This window comes from Coregonus lavaretus (assembly GCF_964263955.1).
Source record: "Coregonus lavaretus genome assembly, chromosome: 10".
In the NCBI taxonomy this organism is placed as follows: domain Eukaryota; kingdom Metazoa; phylum Chordata; class Actinopteri; order Salmoniformes; family Salmonidae; genus Coregonus; species Coregonus lavaretus.
In genome coordinates, this window is record NC_139997.1 from 30,865,732 (window position 1) to 30,885,030 (window position 19,299).

At 43.6% G+C, this 19,299-nt stretch overlaps 1 protein-coding gene across 1 annotated transcript in view; it reads right to left on the minus strand.

Annotated features, from left to right (window-relative positions):
• LOC311135730 (active breakpoint cluster region-related protein-like) overlaps positions 1-19,299 on the minus strand; it is a gene marked incomplete at its 3' end in the record, with an annotated part of 228,826 nt that overhangs the window by 84,838 nt on the left and 124,689 nt on the right. The window contains 7 exon segments of the mRNA XM_084169757.1: positions 1,227-1,348; positions 2,590-2,714; positions 2,717-2,729; positions 3,968-4,020; positions 10,671-10,731; positions 11,268-11,375; positions 16,631-16,816. Coding sequence (XP_084025883.1) covers positions 1,227-1,348; positions 2,590-2,714; positions 2,717-2,729; positions 3,968-4,020; positions 10,671-10,731; positions 11,268-11,375; positions 16,631-16,816 — 668 coding nt within the window.

Here is a 19,299-nt window from a genome sequence, read left to right on the forward strand (position 1 = left end):
AACACTTCGCCTTAGGCCCAAGTACCAGATTGAGACCAGATTGTAATACATGCCTTGCTGTATTCTATCCATTTCCCAACATCCATACATCCACAACGGCAATTTCTTAATATTCAGCCCTATACGAGCCCTGTAATCACTATTCTAAACCATTTCTCCACAATAGTCTACAGAAGGGCAAACATCCAACCCCGAGAGGCTTGAGTAAATGTATATATTTTTTTAACCCACTCCAGGCCACTCACTCTTGAACATCTAAAACTAGATATAAAAGTATGTACAAATTATAATGGACCTATGTGGTTTTTTTTTTATAACTGCCCTTTTTCTGGCACGCAAATTGACTTTGACAAACAAATCAGTCCCCCAAAAAATCTGTGCGGTCCTCCGTTGAATTTCAAAATCCCGCAGTGGTCCTCGAGCCAAAAAGTTTGCCAACCCCTGGTCTACAGCACCAAAGGCATCATGTATGACTACATTCTAATTTTCAATTAATAGTCTTCCTTTTTAATTATAACATCAGAGAATACTTTGGAGTTTTAAAATGGAGGAAATAATAACAGCAGTGAAAGAGAGAATCCCTTTTGAGCAGGGCTGTCATCCATCCTGATACACTGTTCCAGATCACAGAAAACTACTCAATTCCATTAGAACTCTGTAGGAATACGGGACAAGCTATCAGTCTGGCTCATAGAAGGAGAGGCTATTGGAGTATGTTCCCTGTATCACTCGGTCTCTCTTTCTTCTCTCTTTCTCGCCATCTCTCTCCTATCGAACGCACCTTTAATAAGAATGTAAAAAATGTTTGATAGATTCACAGGAGATAGAGAGAGGGATAGAGGGAGATACATTGTTATGGGCAGCGTATTCTCTCACAGTCTCTCAGTGAGCGGGGAGGTAAGGTGAGGTGGAGGAAAATAGTGTCTAAGTGTTAATATGGATGACTGGTCTAGTCTCGGGTGACAGACTAGTCTATTCTCTCTCCAGTCACACACACACTGATGGGCTGTGGCCTCCATCAGCCTCTCTGCTAACCAGACACCTGGTGCTCTGCTCGCGCGCACAACTACCACACCCACCTCTCAACAGACTTAGGATAATGAACTCACACTGGAGACCACTCAAGAGTGTATAATCTAAGTTTATGCACAGTGAATAGCACAGTGGGTATGTATATACCTGAATGTGCATGGGTTTGTGTTGATGCTCTGTGAGCGTTAACCTACCCTGCGGAGGTCTTCTTCATCTTGGCACAGAGCAGCAGGTCTGTGAAGAGGAAGACGTGACGCAGCTTCCTGGAACCCTCTGACACCTCCACCAGGAAACCATCCTTCACCAGCTGACGAGCCTACCAGGGAGAGAAACAGCATCACTTCATGTGGCACGCCCAGCACGGGGCAACTAGCCTAGTCGTAAACATTCACTTCCTGACAGGATATACTGTAGGAGGTACAGGTCAAGGTTCAGCAATATGAAAGAATTCACTTGTTGTCTATATTTTATATGTGTCTATTGCATTATCAATGATGGCTGTGTTACAGCAAGAGAATCATCAGCTAAAGTAAGCCACTCAGAACTTAAAACACTCCCCCTCTCTCTCTCTCTCTGCATCTGTCCATCTCTAGCAAGCCAACTAGGAAAGCTAAAATAAGGCAGCGCTAAACCAGAACTGGAGTAATCAGGAAAGTCTGAGCCAAAGAGGGCAGCGAGATTTTTCCATTTAACTGGTAGCAGACAGACATGTAACGAATGGAGAGCTGACTGGGAGGTTAAGAACTGAGCTGACTGAATGGAAGAGGGATAGAGGGAGAGAGAGGAAGAGATGGGGGGAGAGAGATGGGGGGAGAGAGATATGGAGGGAGGTGAGCTGAAGAGAGATGGAGGGAGAAAGGAGGAGAGGTAAAGCGCGAGGGAGAGATGGCGGGATAGAGGAAGGAAGGAAGGAAGGAAGAGAGGAAGGACTCAGCAGGCAGAGACTGTAAAAACCATATACTCAGAGAGAGAGAGAGAGAGAGAGAGAGAGAGAGAGAGAGAGAGAGAGAGAGAGAGAGAGAGAGAGAGAGAGAGAGAGAGAGAGAGAGAGAGAGAGAGAGAGAGAGAGAGAGAGAGAGAGAGAGAGAGAGAGAGAGAGAGAGAGAGAGAGAGAGATGAGAGAGAGAGAGAGAGAGCGAGAGAGGCAGTAAGAGGAGAAAAGGCTGACAGGCAGAAAAAAACGACAGAATGAAACAATAAAGGGGCAGGTGTTAGAAAGAGGGGGACATCAAACAACCCTGCAACTGCATGCTGGGAGGAGAGAGAGAGGGAAAAGATCAAAAGATGCAAGAGAGAGAGAGAGAGAGAGAGGGGAGATAGAGAGAGATGAAGAGAGAGGAGGGAGATAGAGAGAGATGAAGAGAGAGGAGGGAGAGAGAGGAAGCTGGTAATGAAGAGATTGAGGATGTGGGGGCAGGAGGAAAGGAGAGAGACTGTGGGTTTCTCTCTGACCCAAACACAAATACATTGGCACACTTCCCCAAGGTTTCAACAAGAAGTGCTAAGAAGTATAAGGTAGTCTATTACAATGGTGTGTGTGTCTGTGTGTGACCCCACCTCTCCCTTAGGCGTGGTGACGGCGGTCCTGCGGGGGTCAATCTCTTCATTGATGGAGGACAGGAAGTTCTGGGAGATCCTCAAAGCATCCTGCAGCAGGGGGAAGTCTGGGTGGTCCTTAGGGTGTGCTTCAGCAGGTCCTAAAATACACAGAGAGAGAGAGAGAGAGAGAGAAAGACCATTAGATTTTACACACACTGGGAATGCAACTCTCAAATGGTCACAGGGACCCCCATCCAAAAACATAGAGACCCACATCCATTCAAATGAAATGTCTTTGGACAGTCACTGTGCATGTGTTTTTAAACCTATGTTGATGAATTGGACAATTTGGATGCATGGCTGAGTTTTGTTCCACATATTTTCCTCTAATAAAAGCATACGAGAGTCTCTCCTTTATTGAACTGTGGGCGTAACTAATTACTTTATTTTTTAAAGTGCTACCTAAGAAATGGCTGAGACAGCCTGCTTCCACATCGCAAATACCTTATTCTCAGCGTAACGAAGTTCCTTTTTTCAGAGGAGTGTGTGAAAGAAAAGCCCATCTCTTTTCCATTGCCTGATTTATGCCTTGTCAGCACACTACCGTAAATGTATTCCGACAAGCTCTAGAAGGCTTGAGCTGATGTCAGCGGTACAGTACAGTACCAGTCTTTGTACGGCATTAAGAGATAATAATACAGTAACTTTCACTGTTTGTCCGTGTCTGTGTCCCAAATGGCACCCTATTCCCTATATTGTGCACTATGGGCCCTGGTCAAACACTATGGAAGAAGTAGTGCACTAAATTTGGAATATGGTGCCATTTGGGACTCAGCCAGTGTGTTTGCGTGATCTGCTCCCACCTTTGTTTTTAGCAAACCAACTGGTCTTTGTTTGGTCACGGCTCCACTAGCTTTATGTCAAACATATTCATGAAATGCACTGGAAGCTGGACTTGAGGAGACGTCTAGGCATTTCTGCTTGCGGTTTCACTTTCCACTTGGTTGTAGCCCATCAAATTAGAGCCTATTGTTTCTAACAGCATGTCATTTCGATGGACAGCGCAGAGGAAAAGTATAGGCTTGGCAAATGCAACACTTACTATAAACAGCAGCAGGCAGGGTTTGTCTTCGCAGGTGGATACAGAACCAAGCTGAATTTTAATGACCTGCGGGGCTTTCTAGAGAGATTCTACCCAGCCCCATCACTATGTTTCTCATGACTACACAACGTGACAGCAGTAACTCTTAATCCTTGATGAGTATCGATCCTGTCCTATCTATTCAATCTATCTCTTCAATCTTGTCATTTGTCTCTGGGTGAGATCAGGAATCCTTCATGGATCTACCTCATGCTAGTCGTGACGGTGAATGTACTGGTGTGTGTGTGTACTCACATGAAGAACCAGCGTGCTTCTGGTCACACGGTCAATCGGCTTGTACAGGAGAGCTGTGGGAAAGGACAAGAAGAGGGCACTCAGTTTGGTTTGACACACACACACACACACACACAATGCAGAAAAACACGACTCAAAAAGCCTATTTCACACTTGACTGGGCGTAGGTTTCCTGGGGTAAGGGGCAGACATTTCTATCATCCAGAACCTCAGGTGTCTGCTCCCTGCAGAGACGGGGACACACACACACCTCATTCTTTCTAAGCTCTGTTATTCCTTCTCTGCTGAATAAGGTTGTTTTCAGAAACCTTCCCACTCAATTCACATCAGGATTAACTTCCTGACCCTGTCTACATTTCTCGTTCTCACAGTGCGCCTCTCATATCTTATATCATATAGATGACAAGCGAGCCAAGGGGAATGCAGTATTTCTATACTGCAGAGGAGGGTGAATCTATCCCATACAATGTGTGAGTGGTTGAGTCAAGGTCTTGGCCCTCTCTCTCCCAGCATGCAGTGCAGGGTTGTTTGATGTCCCCCTTTTTCTAACACTTCCTTTATTGTTTCATTCTGTCATTTCTCTCTCTCACACACACCAGTGTTGGGGAGTAGTGAACTACATATAGTTTAACGACATTTTGCAGTATATTGGTGGTAATTGAACTAAATTATAATCTAGGTAGTATTTTCAGTAGTTAACTTGTTTTGCCATGTAGCGGTGTAGCTAACTACTGGAACTACACACAATTTTTTGGGCATTATACCAGTTTTTGTATTTAATAGGTTAAATTACATATTCTGTTAACATCTGACTCCAGAGGGATCTGTCTGGCAGAGGGTGTTTTGTCTATGACATTAGAGATTTAGATATGTTAATTTTTTTCACAAAGTAGTTTTTATGTAGTGAACTACTTTTTCAAAGTAACTTTAGTTAAGTAAACTATTTTTCGTAAGGGTAGCTTTAGTGTAGCTTAACTTTCAGAGTAGCTTCCCCAACTATATTTTCAGAGTAGCTTCCCCAATACTGACACACACACACAGCCATTTAGCTCAGCATCACCAGACTCTGTAACAGGGTTTACGTAATTCCTTGTCAGGTTGTGCACACTATACAAACACTTACAACGTCTCCAAAGACAGCCTGTTTAACATGCAGTGAAGCTCCAGCCTCGCAGCATCCTTATTGGTTACATAGCACTTTGATTCCATTGCAGATCTCTGCTACTAGGGAAACTATGCCAAGCCGTGTTCACACACACACAATTTTCCTTTGGCCTCAAAACTAATTTTCTATTCTAAACTTCTCTTAATCTGTCTCTCCCTCTTTCCATCTCTCTCCCGGTTGAACTCACAGCTCAGGAGCCAATCCAGTTACAAACCAGATCTGTCACACTAGGCTGATTTCCCAGGAGGCTTTGCAGCTGAGAGACAGAGCACCTGCGGGGCTGACAGCTATCAAGAAAGAAAGAAAGAAAGAAAGAAAGAAAGAAAGAAAGAAAGAAAGAAAGAAAGAAAGAAAGAAAGAAAGAAAGAAAGAAAGAAAGAAAGAAAAGAAAGAAAGAAAGAAAGAAAGAAAGAAAGAAAGAAAGAAAGAAAGAAAGAAAGAAAGAAAGAAAGAAAGAAAGAAAGAAAGAAAGAAAGAAAGAAAGAAAGAAAGAAAGAAAGAAAGAAAGAAAGAAAAGAAAGAAAGAAAGAAAGAAAGAAAGAAAGAAAGAAAGAAAGAAAGAAAGAAAGAAAGAAAGAAAGAAAGAAAGAAAGAAAGAAAGAAAGAAAGAAAGAAAGAAAGAAAGAAAGAAAGAAAGAAAGAAAGAAAGAAAGAAAGAAAGAAAGAAAGAAAGAAAGAAAGAAAGAAAGAAAGAAAGAAAGAAAGAAAGAAAGAAAGAAAGAAAGAAAGAAAGAAAGAAAGAAAGAAAGAAAGAAAGAAAGAAAGAAAGAAAGAAAGAAAGAAAGAAAGAAAGAAAGAAAGAAAGAAAGAAAGAAAGAAAGAAAGAAAGAAAGAAAGAAAGAAAGAAAAGAAAGAAAAGAAAGAAAAGAAAGAAAAGAAAGAAAAGAGAGAACGAAAAGAGGGGAAGAGAGAGGGTGAAGGGGTAAGGCAGCTTAGCTGTAGGGTACAGGCTCCTGTTGACATGTCTACCATCTCCACTGAACATCCAAAGCTTTGGGCTTTGGTAATGAGCTCCTTGTGATCTCTGAATATACATTACACTTCACTCACTCATTATCTGGTTGAACATCACTCTGTACATCTATAGTAGAGGCATCTCAATGTCTCTCTCGCTCTCATCTGCAGTACAGCTGTTGAAATGATCCCTCTTTCTCCATCTCCCTCCTCCTATTCTCGCCTCTGATTCAACTGGTAGTGATAAAAGAAAGACAGCAGAAATCCACTGGGATCCTGTTCAGATGTACTACTGATGGGGCTTTATATTCTATAACACACACACACTGTGTCACAGACTGTCAACAGAGCCTCAACTGGAGCGGTGCTTATGAAAAAGCATTGATTCTCTTTCATGTTCCCTCCCTCCCTTAATAATGCTCCCTGTATTCCCTCCATCCTCCATCGTGGATTAATAAACTCTGCTGCCTTTTGTGTGAATTAACTGCAGAATCTACATTCATTACAATGGAAATGAATGGTGTCAATGGCGAGGAGAGTCTAGGTGTGTGTGAGAGTGCGTGTGTGTGTTTTATGAAGCCCCATCAGCACATCTGAACAGGATCCCAGTGAATTTCTGCTGTCTCTCTTTTATCACTACCAGTTCCTGTGTGGATATGTGAATGTGAGTTAACACTCCAGCTCATAGGCTTTGGGGGGACCTACATACAAAACAGTGGTAATTGTTCAAGTTAAAATGTTTCTTTCTTTATGAATTTAAACATACTTCTCTCTCCATGACAAAGCCTCAGGCCAATAGACTCAACCTCACTGTCCTTCACTGGAGCTAATTAAAAGTACCACCCCATGCTTTGAACTGACTTCTGATTGAACACCCCTCGTCTCAGTCCCTTCATCTCCAAGGACACAGTCAGTCAGGGACTCTGCAGTGCAGACAGATGTACAGTTCAAAGTTCAGTAGCAACGAGAGGGAAGAGAGGGGAACAGAAGGGCCATAGAAGATGAGAGAAGAGGAGTGGAGTGAGGGATGTTGATGAGAGGAGTGATGGAGGAGTTGCTGATTATAGAAAACAGATAGAGCTTAACAGCGGGCGCCTCTGATGGAACCCTCCTCAAGGTCACCGTGACAACCTGACGGACAGCTCCTTCTCGGTAACCAGGGTGTCAATGTGGGTCACAGCCAATCAACAGTCCTGGATCTACAACACTGAGACATGACTTAGATAGATAGATAGACATATGCCAGCCCAGCTCCCTGACTGGCATCTAGACTTGGTTATACTGATCAATGCCAACCCCAGCCCTCACCGACTGTGCCGAGTGAGTGAGTGAGTGAGAGAGAGACAGAGAGAGGAAGGACAAGATCAAGTATGGGGGGGAGAGAGAAGTGTGAGGAGTGACAGTGAGAAGGGGACAGACAGAGGAGGAGGCAGGATTAGAATATATTTTTAACAAACATATGACTAATTGTGAATATAGTCATGTCTAACATATGTATAATACAGTAATCAAGGTTTCTCGGCCCCCCCCAGACATTTTTTCTTATCCTAAACTGGAACACCTGATTCAATTAGTCAACTAATCATCAAGGCTTTGACTAATTGAATCAGGTGTGCCAGTTTAGGGGGCCGAGGAGAGGGTTGGGAAACCCTGAAGTAGGTGTTGTTCTTAGTGAATATGAAAAGATAAAATGAAGTGATGGTAGCATGATGATCTCTACTTGTCTTGTTAATAAAGCCAGTGGTCTAGGCTGTGGTCTGGTCAGTCCAACAGGGATGGGAGGGACAGGCATGGCTGTCAACTCCAGTCCTCGGGGGCCTGATTGGTGTCACACTTTTGCCCCAGCCCCAGCTAACACACCTGACTCCAATAATCACCTAATCATGATCTTTAGTTTAGAATGCAATTAGTTTAATCAGCTGTGTTTGCTAGGGATGGGGGAAAAGTGAGACACCACTCCGGCCCCCGATGACTGGAGTTGCACATCCCTGACCTAGTGTAATGGAATTATTATGTTTCTACCTAAAGGTTTGGAGCTGATGCCCGTTAGTGATATCCCTATGGGGTTAAGGGTTTTTAGAGAAATTCCAATACATTGCTGTTGGACCACAAATCAGTGCCTTTGCTCTAGTCAACCACTACAAATGTGAGGGACCGAGAGACGGATGGACAGAGGGAGAGAGAGAGCAGAGTGAGAGTGGGAGGGGGACAGAGAGATGGGATATATAATAGAAGTAGGGATTATCAACAGTGGAGCAGAGCATCTCAGCAGACAGCTATATTCTTATCCACATGTTACAGCTCTGAAAACAGCCCAGTGCTGAAACAATAGAGCAGATATGGAAATGGGTCTGTATCTTAACACATCTCAGAGAGAGAGAGAGAGAGAGAGAGAGAGAGAGAGAGAGAGAGAGAGAGAGAGAGAGAAGAAGAAGAAGAAGGACAGCAGTCCTCAATATGCAGTAATACATTTGTGTTGTGTTAAATAGATTGAAACGGACTACCTGCTCAGTTTAACTGGCTTCATCAGTAGCCACTAGACAGTGTGCCAAATGAGACTGGGAGATTGGACAGTGTGTGAAATGAGACTGGGAGATTGGACAGTGTGTGAAATGAGACTGGGAGATTGGACAGTGTGTGAAATGAGACTGGGAGATTGGACAGTGTGTGAAATGCTGTGGGTTCGGGGATGAGCATTGAGGAAAAAGACAACTCTTGACAACTCTCGCTCACAATTAAAAACGTGCTTAAACTTCTTTATTTATACATCTATTAAAAACATGATGTTTCGGGATGGAAAGGTGTGAAGTTGAACTCAACCAGGTATAACTGTGATCATCAGGACAAACAGAGTGTATTCTTCACAAACAACCATTAGCACTTCATAACATTCTATTCTAAAGCCTACCTCTACTTGAACTCTGTTACTGTCTGGCTGTACCACACATACTGCAAATATTTCTGCATATATTTCTGTCTTTTTACTGCTCTGTTGTTCTCTCTCTCTCAATATTTCTCTACTTTGATCTGCTGCCAGGTTTAACCCAATCCCCCTGAAGTTTACAAAATCCGGCCAGAGCAGTATGACATTACTCAAATGCACACATGCATACACACTCAAAACATGAGTGCTTACCACACATACACACACTGATTGAAGTGGCGTGGTGATGGTACTCAGTAGATAAGTATGGTGTGTATGAGGAGGGGTAGTCTGGAACAGTCAGTCCTGACATGGGCTAACGTGCTCTGCTTATAAAGAGATCCATCCACGATCTACTTGAGAAATCATCCACACATCCACAGCCTCTTCCCCCTCTCTTCCCACTGGGCACACACTGGTTGAATCAACGTAGTTTCCATGTCATTTCAATGAAATTATGTTGACCCAACGTGGAATAGACATTGAATTGACGTCTGTGCCCAGTGGGTTCCTCCTCCTTTTTCCACCATTATCTTTTCCTCTATATTTTCCCCGTCTTGTTCATCTTTCTCTCTGCGCGTCCCCTTCTCTTTCCCTCTGACTTTCTCTAGTGTTTCACCTTAAAGGGGAGTGCTGTCTGTCTGCTGATATGACAGACTGACAGCAGACCCAGCCAGGGAGGATAATCTCACCGCAACTTCAAACACTAAACCCTCACACACACACAAACACATATAATATACGTAACACAGGTACACCTCTGAACAGGCTCACACAACCACACACCAACCTTCTACCATGCACAAGAGAAAGGTGTGAGCACAACCACATACATGCAAAACCAAACACACACAGATATGTACACACGTCTACAGCCAGGAGCGAAAAAGCACAAAGACTGTCTCCCTCTCTCTCAGCAAAAACGAGAGGATAGAGAGAACCTGGCGAGAGACGAGAGTAGCGACTGTCTTCACCCAGAATACAAAACAGCTCATTAACTAATGGGCACCCGGCTACATCTAAGACACTGCCACAAACCAGTAACTTTACCATACAGCATCCACACTAACGTATTCACAGCACCAGCCAAGAAAGAACCTTACATATACTTGTATAGACATATAGGCAAGTGCAATTGTTAACGCTACACAACACACTATAGAACCAGCAAACACCCTTTACGTACAATAAAGGAATAAAGACAGATTACAAAGGCTTTTCTATACACACAAGTTACTTCAAATGTACTGTCACACACACATGCTCTCCCATACACACACACACACACACACGTTACCGTATGTGCAGTTACAACACAGTCTGAGTACCAGTAGGATCTCCATCTCACACTTCCTCCTCTGTTCTCTCTGCCTCCACTCTCTGTCCATCTCCAACACCCATAGTCAGAGAGAGAGAGAGAGAAGAGAGAGCGGAAGAGGAGAGAGGAGTGGGAAAGGCAGAGAGGGATGAGAGAGAGAGAGAGAGAGGGGGGAGCGGAGCAGAGAGAGCGCCGCGCACGCACGCACGCACAGGAGGGAGCCTTGCCTCCCTAAGCCTGCCGCTGCATACACAAGCAGAAGAGACAAGGCTACAGAGTCTTAAAGAGCCATAGCAGCTTCAGTACCTTCAGACACACATCTAGATCAGAACTCATTTCTTACCTTCCATAGTGACATTTGTGTTACAGTCCTTCGAGTCCTTGGGTCCCTTTACTTTCAGGTTCTGGAAGAAAATGAATGATTTGTGATTGCTGGTGTATTACAGGTTTAGCAGTATAAGAATTTAGCGGTATAGGAACAGGGTATAGAACACAGGAGGCTGCTGAGGGGAGAACGGCTCATAATAATGGCCGGAACTGAACCTTTGGAATGGCACCAAACACCTGGAAACCATGTGTTTGATACCGTTCCGCTCATTCCGCTCCATTCATTACCACGGGCACGTTCTACCCAATTAAGGTGCCACCAACCTCCTGTTGTATAGAAGCAGGACACACACAAACAGAGATACACACGCACACAAACAGAGACACACACACAACCAGAGACACACACAACCAGAGACACACACACACAGCCTGGTTGAGGCTGAGTGGTGCTGAGAGGACTAATGAAGAGGAATGGAGCTGCTGCAGCAGACTGTAGGGCTGGGGAAACAACTCCATATATTAGTACAAATTGCAGCCCTCACAACTGATGTGCAGGGTGTGAGTGTGAATGTATGTGTGTGTGTGTCTTGTGTGTGTAACCAACACCTACCTCAGAGATCTTCTGGAACTGGGTGTTGGCCTGGCTGCATTTCTCTGCTGTCTCCACCGCTGTCTTGTAGTTGTCAACAAAGGCCTTGTACACCCCCAGCTGGCTGGCCTGGACCACAGAGGAGAGGACAAAAAATTAACACAGTGGACAGAGGAAAAGTAGGAGGAAGAGGAGGAGGATGAGGAGAAGGAGGATGAAGAGGAGAAAGAAAGAAAAAGATGGCGTCTGGATGAAAACTAAGACTCCTAAATGAACCTTCCTTTCTTTTCTTTTATGTTTAGAACTCCCTATCCTACACCCAAGACTGGAGAGGGGTATTGGATGACGCAATCCAAGTCCCTCAGAGGAAACCAATCAGATTTCCATACAGTGTAAAGCTTTAGAGCAGGGGTATCAAATGAATAAATAAAGTTAAATAAATAAATATATATACAATGCATTCAGAAAGTATTCAGACCTCTTGATTTTTTCCACATTTTGTTACATTACAGCCTTATTCTAAAATTGATTAAATAGTTTTTTCCCCCTCATCAATCTACATACAATACTCCATAATGACAAAGCAAAAACAGGTTTTTATAACTTTTTTCAAATGTATTCAAAATACAAAACTTAAATATCACATTTAGTTGAAGCACCTTTGGCAGCAATTACAGCATTGAGTCTTCTTGGGTATGACGCTACAAGCTTGGCACACCTGTATTTGGGGAGTTTCTCACATTCTTCTCTGCAGATCCTCTCAAGCTCTGTCAGATTGGATGGGGAGCGTCGCTGCACAGCTATTTTCAGGTCTCTCCAGAACATTTTTAAGATCGTGTTCAATCCGGGCTCTGGCTGGGCCACTCAAGGACATTCAGAGACTTGTCCCGAAGCCACTCTTGTGTTCTCTTGGCTGTGTGCTTAGGGTCGATGTCCTGTTGGAAGGTGAACCTTCGCCCCAGTCTGAGGTCCTGAGCGCTCTGGAGCAGGTTTTCATCAAGGATCTCTCTGTACTTTACTCCGTTCATCTTTCCCTCGATCCTGACTCCCAGTCCCTGCCACTGAAAAACATCCCCACAGCATGATGCTGCCACCACCATGCTTCACCGTAGGGATGGTGCCAGGTTTCCTCCAGACGTGACGATTGGCATCAGGCCAAAGAGTTCAATCTTGGTTTTATCAGAGAATCTTGTTTCTCATGGTCAGAGTCCTTTAGGTGCCTTTTGGCAAACTCCAAGCGGGCTATCACAGGCCTTTTACTGAGGAGTGGCTTCCATCTGGCCACTCTACCATAAAGGCCTGATTGGTGGAGTGCTGCAGAGATGGTTGTTCTTCTGGAAGGTTCTCCCATCTCCACAGAGGAACTCTGGAGCTCTGTCAGAGTGACCATCGGGTTCTTGGTCACCTCTCTGACCAGAGCCATTCTCCCCCGATTGCTCAATTTGGGCGAGTGGCCAGCTCTAGGAAGAGTCTTGGTGGTTCCAAATTTCTTCCATTTAAGAATGATAGATGCCACTGTGTTCTTGGGGACCTGCAGAATTGTTTTGGTACCCTTCCCCAGATCTGTGCCGACACAATCCTGTCTCGGAGCTCTACGGACAATTCCTTCGACCTCATGGCTTGGTTTTTGCTCTGACATGCACTGTCAACTGAGGGACCTTATTATAGACAAGTGTGTGCCATTCCAAATCATGTCCAATCAATTGAATTTACCACAGGTGGACTCCAATCAAAATGTAGAAACATCTCAAGGATGATAAATAGAAACAGGATGCACCTGAGCTCAATTTCGGGTCTGAATACTTATGTACTTTTTTTAATATATATTTTTTAAACATTTCTAAAAACCTGTTTTCGCTTTGTCATTATGGGGTATTGTGTGTAGATTGATGAGAAAAAGAAATATTTAATCAATTTTAGAATAAGGCTGTATGTAACGTAACAAAATATGGAAAAAGGGAAGGGGTCTGAATACTTTCTGAATGCACTGTATAAAAATGTAATTCAATATACTTTAAAATGACTAAAACCAAATGGAAAATGTGTAGAAATGATAATGGACCTACATTTATACAGTTTCTTGACTGTGTCCAGCTCACTAATAATCACCGAAATGAAAGCTAGACAGTCAGGGAGCATAGAAAATTCAAAAAATTATGGATAGAGGACTATTATGTGGCCCCAGGGGCAAAGGGAGTTTGACACCCCTGTTTTGCACCAAATTAATTCCCATTCAAATTATCACTCCTGAGAGGCGTGAAGAACATCTATTGTGAACGATGCAGACTCTATAAATTCCATCCAGTCCAGGAGTGATTTTAATCAACTCCATCACACTGCCAGAGTTAACAGGGCCGCGGCTCCGCTGGCTAGCAGCTATCTCTCCCTTGGACGCCTTCTTATCACATCTCCACAAAGCCCTTCCCTGCTGCGGGTCCCACGTTCCTGATTGGAGCCCAGTCAATCAGCCAGTTGCATCGCTCGGGCCTCTCTGTGCCTGCTAATGAAGGCAATTGGACCAGGAAATGAATATGCATACTTAAACAGCTCCGGTGAAGGGACTAGGGAGAGCTAGTCAAGACATTGATAGAGGGAATGAGAAAGGTATGGGGCTGAGAAATAAATGAGAGGTTAAATGAATTAGAACTTGTTAAGCTACTGTATGTGTGCTCTGCCCTCCATCCCCCTTTCGCTCTCTCTCTCCCTCCCTCCCTTTCTCCTCCTCTACCCATGTGGTGTGACGCATCATCGCTGTTGGAGGGGAGAAGTGGAGGAACCATGAGGTCTCTGAGGACACTTCAAAGCAGAGATCAATATTCTTTCCCTTCTCCTCTCTCCCCTTCTGGCACATCTTCCATTATGTTCCCCTGTACCCATCTTTCCCTGCAGATTTGGAGAACCTTCTGACCCAATCAGTCATCATGGCAAAGGCTCTCTCCTAGCAACATTTACATCGTTGGCAGACACACTTTGGTCTCTCACCAAGAGCATCACAGGTACTAGAAAACAACACCCTGAGACAGAGGAGAGGGTGAGAAATATATAGGAGAGGAGAGAGAGAGAGCAAGAGATGGAAAATAAGAGTTTTCCATCCTTCTTGCTCTCTTTCCCTTTATTTTTCGCCCCTCTCTTTCCCCTCCTCTCTCTCCTTCCCTTCCTTCTTTCCTTTGATCCCCCTCTCCTCGCCCCTCCATCTCCCTATCTCGCTCTCTGTTTCTACTGTAGTGTTTCCAGCGCCCCACACAGGGAGCAGTGGGGAGTGTGCGGTGTAATTATGACACCATCTGTACACTGTTTGGTGGCTCCCTCACAGACAGGCCTGTCTAAATGTTTAGTTGCCACGCGACACACTCGCACACACACACCTCCCAGATGGAACTGGATGATTCTGCTAATGGATGTCGGCGAGACATCTGTGGTGTGTGTGTGTGTGTGCGCATGCACGTGCGTAATTTGACTCCTGCTTAATGTCCTTCCACTCACAATGTACTAAATGAGTTAACCTAATATAAAGTTACGTAAGTATAATGAACGATTAGAAACTTTTCTATCCAATTGAAAATAGAGGTTAAAACTTTGCTTCTACGACAAAACAATACACAGTCACAAATGCAGAGCACCATACTAAGTGGAATACTGTACTAACTGCTAATCACATCAGTCTGCTCTGTCAGTGTGGTGTTGTATCACATGGGAGACCTAACTCCTTTAGAGACCTTCCTTATGAGAGACAGAACACTCCTAACCCAATCAGATTCATGGAACCATTCCCTAAACCAATCAGGCTCCACACTCTGGGGTTTAATGAGCAGTGTAATGCAGGAAAGAGACAGGGCCTAATGTTAGACATTACATCCCATTAGAGATGCAGTCCAGGATCTTAAGCAAAACTAATTTGTAACATATTGTACGAATTGGATTCATAACACATTATAAAAATGTGCAGGACATACCAAATGGATGACGTAGTACACAATTGGATGACGTAGGACACCAAAAACGGGGACCCGTTTTGGCTCTTGAGCACCACTTTCAAAACTACTGGCTAAAATGATACAAAAGGTTCTGGAGCATCACTTTAACATTCACTTACTGATACTGCACTGTCTGCTTACTGAGAGGGAGTAGGGGGGCGGAGTGGGGGAGAGAGAAAAAGGGAGACGGGAAGAGAGAGAGATGGGGGGAAAATAACACAAAGGAGAGACAGATGAGAGGAAGAGGAGGAATAGAGAGAGAGAGAGAGAATTTTTACATTTAAAAATCCCCTTTATTGGGTCAAGAGTCAAGACCCTACAGTACATGAACATTCAATTCTCAGAAACCAGCCTGTTAGAGAAACTGAAGTTTGCGGTTTAAAAGGACAGCTGGAAGGAAGAGAGATGGATAGGGGAGTAGGAGCAGGATAGGGACTAATGTCTGGGCAGGCCCCAGTGTAATTTAATGTTTATCCTAGAGGGGTATAGATTGAACAGAGGGAGGTGAAATCTATGCTGTTACAATCAGGGGTTTGAACCAAAATTATTTTTTAATCGTTTAGTTCTGAACAGAACCATTCTTTTTTCTGTTCCGTTCCATTGTTCTGACCAGCAAAATAAAGTTATGAACCGGTTCGAACCCCAAAAACTGTTTATATCGTTCCTTTTTGTTCATTTTTAAAACTCAGAAATATAGATATATTTTTAGACATTTAGCAGATAGAGCAACTTGCTATGGAGTGGGCAAGCTAATTACATTCATTGGACAGACAAGTGTAGGGCGCGATTTGCGACAAATTTTGTGTGTGGGGAGAGAGAGAGAGACGGAGGAGGAAGCGCTGGGCATCTTGTTGTTATGACATGCATTATCTAAATTAGGCCCACAGAATTATACACACGGAGGACCGGCTTCTATGAAGGAACTTTGAATGTATTTGAAGTTGAACTTCAGAGAGTTGGCATAACGTTATACCAAAACTAGCTAGCTAGCTAACAAGCTTGCGAGTGCAGAGCGGCACCAGAATATAAATAAAAACGTCTTAACTTTTTGTAGTTAATAAATCCAATGTCAAACGTGATAAGGATACTATAGTCTATTTTTCTCTAATAAGAAATCTCTCTCCCTAATTTCTGAATAACGCTTGTAACGTCAGTAGGCTAGTAGACTATGCTTCGGAGGGGGAGGGGCAGGAAGCCTACACGCACTGGCAAAGATTTTCATCTGGCAGGCAGGCAGACACTGGAATACATTTTATTTGAACTAGACTTCCAAGTTGTCCTCCAACCCAGTACTACTAACACACCTACTTCAACTAAATCAAGAGCTTGATGATAAGTTGATAGATTGATTGGTTGAATAATTGACTGATTGATTGACAGACTGACTGACTGGTTGATTGTCACCCTTACCAGTTTCTGGAAGAGGTGTCCGACGGCGACCTTCTCATCCCACTGCTGGATGTGAGGGAAGAGGGCGTCGTAGAACTCCTTGTGGATCTCAAAGATGTCCTGGATCTTATAGAAGATGGTCTCTACCTGCTGTATGGTCAGCACCGGCTGGGACGTGGTGGCTGTGGCCTTCAGGGGGCGCATGGGCTGCACACACACACACACACACATTCAGAAGAGAGTTAGTGTGTGTTTATGTGTGTACTGGTATGTGTGTATACATGCACTGACACTTTCAAAACATAAATAATCATGATCCTGGGCGGTGGTCAGCAGTGCTTTATTATTAGGGGCGGGCTCTGCAGCATGACCAAAGACTAGAGAACAGAGTAGAGCTGAGCTGTTCCATTTAGTAGGGAGGGAAACACAGTTCTGAACACACCACGATTACAAATCGGACCAAACATCCCACAATGTTAGTAAAAATATGCTTGCACAGGCATCAAGCCTGTGCACTACACTGATATCACTGCTCTTCTTTTTTGGATTTCCCTCCAGATAGCTAAACTATTATCTGTACTTGATAAGCCTGGGATTGGCGGATGATCCCAGGCTTATCAAGTACAGATAAGAGTTTAGATATCCTGAGGGAAATCCAAAAAAGAAGAGCAGTGATATCACTATCATCATCTTCCCTCCAAATAAAACAGAATCACACCAAAACATCATTCATGTGTTGCTAAGGTCATCCATCTCCACATCCAGGTTGAAAATCAGTGTCATAATAAGTGCTACAATTCAAAAATGATTAATAAGCTTACAGCATGTTAGCTTTCATAAGCAATGCTATGGGCTAAATGCCCTTGTGTTGACCCATTGTAATAAACATCAGTTTTTCAAATGATTCATAGGCTTACAGTGCCTTCAGAGAGTATGCATACCCCTTCACTTATTCCACATTTTGTTGTGTTACAGCCTGAACTCAAAATGTCTTAAATGTATTTATTTTCTCACCCACTGCTGACCATGTGCCGGGGGGCTAGGGTCAGTCTGTTATATCTGGTGTTATTCTCCTGTCTTACCCGATGTCCTGTGTGAATGTAAGTATGCTCCCTCTAATTCTCTCTCTCCCTCCCCTCCCGGAGGACCTGAGCCCCATGACTACCTAGTCTGATGACTCCTTGCTGTCCCCAGTCCACCTGGTCGTGCTGCTGCTCCAGTTTCAACTCCTCTGCCTGTGGCTATGGAACCCTGACCTGTTCACCGGACATGCTACCTTGTCCCAGACCTGCTGTTTTCAACTCTCTCTCTCTACCGCACCTGCTATCTCAACCTCTAAATGCCCGGCTATGAAAACCAAGTGACATTTACTCCTGATGTACTGACCTGTTGCAGCCTCTACAAACACTGTGATTATTATTTGACCCTGCTGGTCATCTATGAACATCTTGGAGAAATATCTGGCCTTAATGGCCATGTACTGTTATAATCTCCACCCGGCACAGCCAGAAGGGGACTGGCCACCCCTCAGAACCTGGTTCCTCTCTAGGTTTCTTCTTAGGTTTTTGCATTTCTAGGGAGATTTTCCTAGCCACCGTGCTTCTACATCTGCATTGCTTGCTGTTTGGGGTTTTAGGCTGGGTTTCTGTATAGCATTTTGTGACATCTGCTGTTGTAAAAAGGGCTTTATAAATACATTTGATTGATTGATTGATCTAAAGCAGGGACTGTGAGACTGTTCATGGTATAGTTCCTGCTCTGACATGCACTGTTAACTGTGGGACCTTATATAGACAGGTGTGGTTCTTTCTAAATCATGTCCAAACAATTGAATTGGCCACAGGTGGACTCCAATCAAGTTGAAGTGACATCAAGGATGATCAAAGGTAATTGGATGCACCTGAGCTCAATTTGGAGTGTCATAGCAAAGGGGTGTGAATACTTATGTAAATTAGAATATTTCTGTATGTCATTTTCAATAAATTTGCAAACATTTCTAATAACATGTTTTCATTGTCATTATGGGGTATTGTGTGTAGATGGATGGAGAGAAAAAAATATATTTAATAAATTTTTAATTCAGGCTGTAACAACATACAGTGCCATGATAAAGTATTTGCCCGCTTTCTGATTTTCTCAATTTTTGCATATTTCAGATCTTCAACCAAAATCTAATATTAGATAAAGGGAATCTGAGTTCACAAATAACCAAAAAATTGATACTTATTTTATTTATTTAATTAACAAAGTTATGCAACACCCAATTCCCCTGTGTGAAAAAGTAATTGTCCCCTTACACTCAATAACTGGTTGTGCCACCTTTAGCTACAATGACCACAACCAAATGCTTCCTGTAGTTGTTGATCAGTCTCTCACATCGCTGTGGAGGAATTTGCGCCCACTCTTCCATGCAGAACTGCTTTAACTCAGCAACATCTGTGGGTCTTCAAGCACGAACTGCTCGTTTCAACTCTTGCCACAACATCGATTAGGTCTGGACTTTGACTAGGCCATTATAAAACTTCAAATGTGTTGCTTTTTAGCCATTTTCATGTAGACTTGATTGTCTTGCTGCATGACCTTGCTGCGCTTCAGCTTCAGCTCACTGATGGATGGCCTGACATTCTCCTGTAGAATTATCTGATACAGAGCAGAATTCATGGTCCCTTCTATTAAGGGACACTTCCACC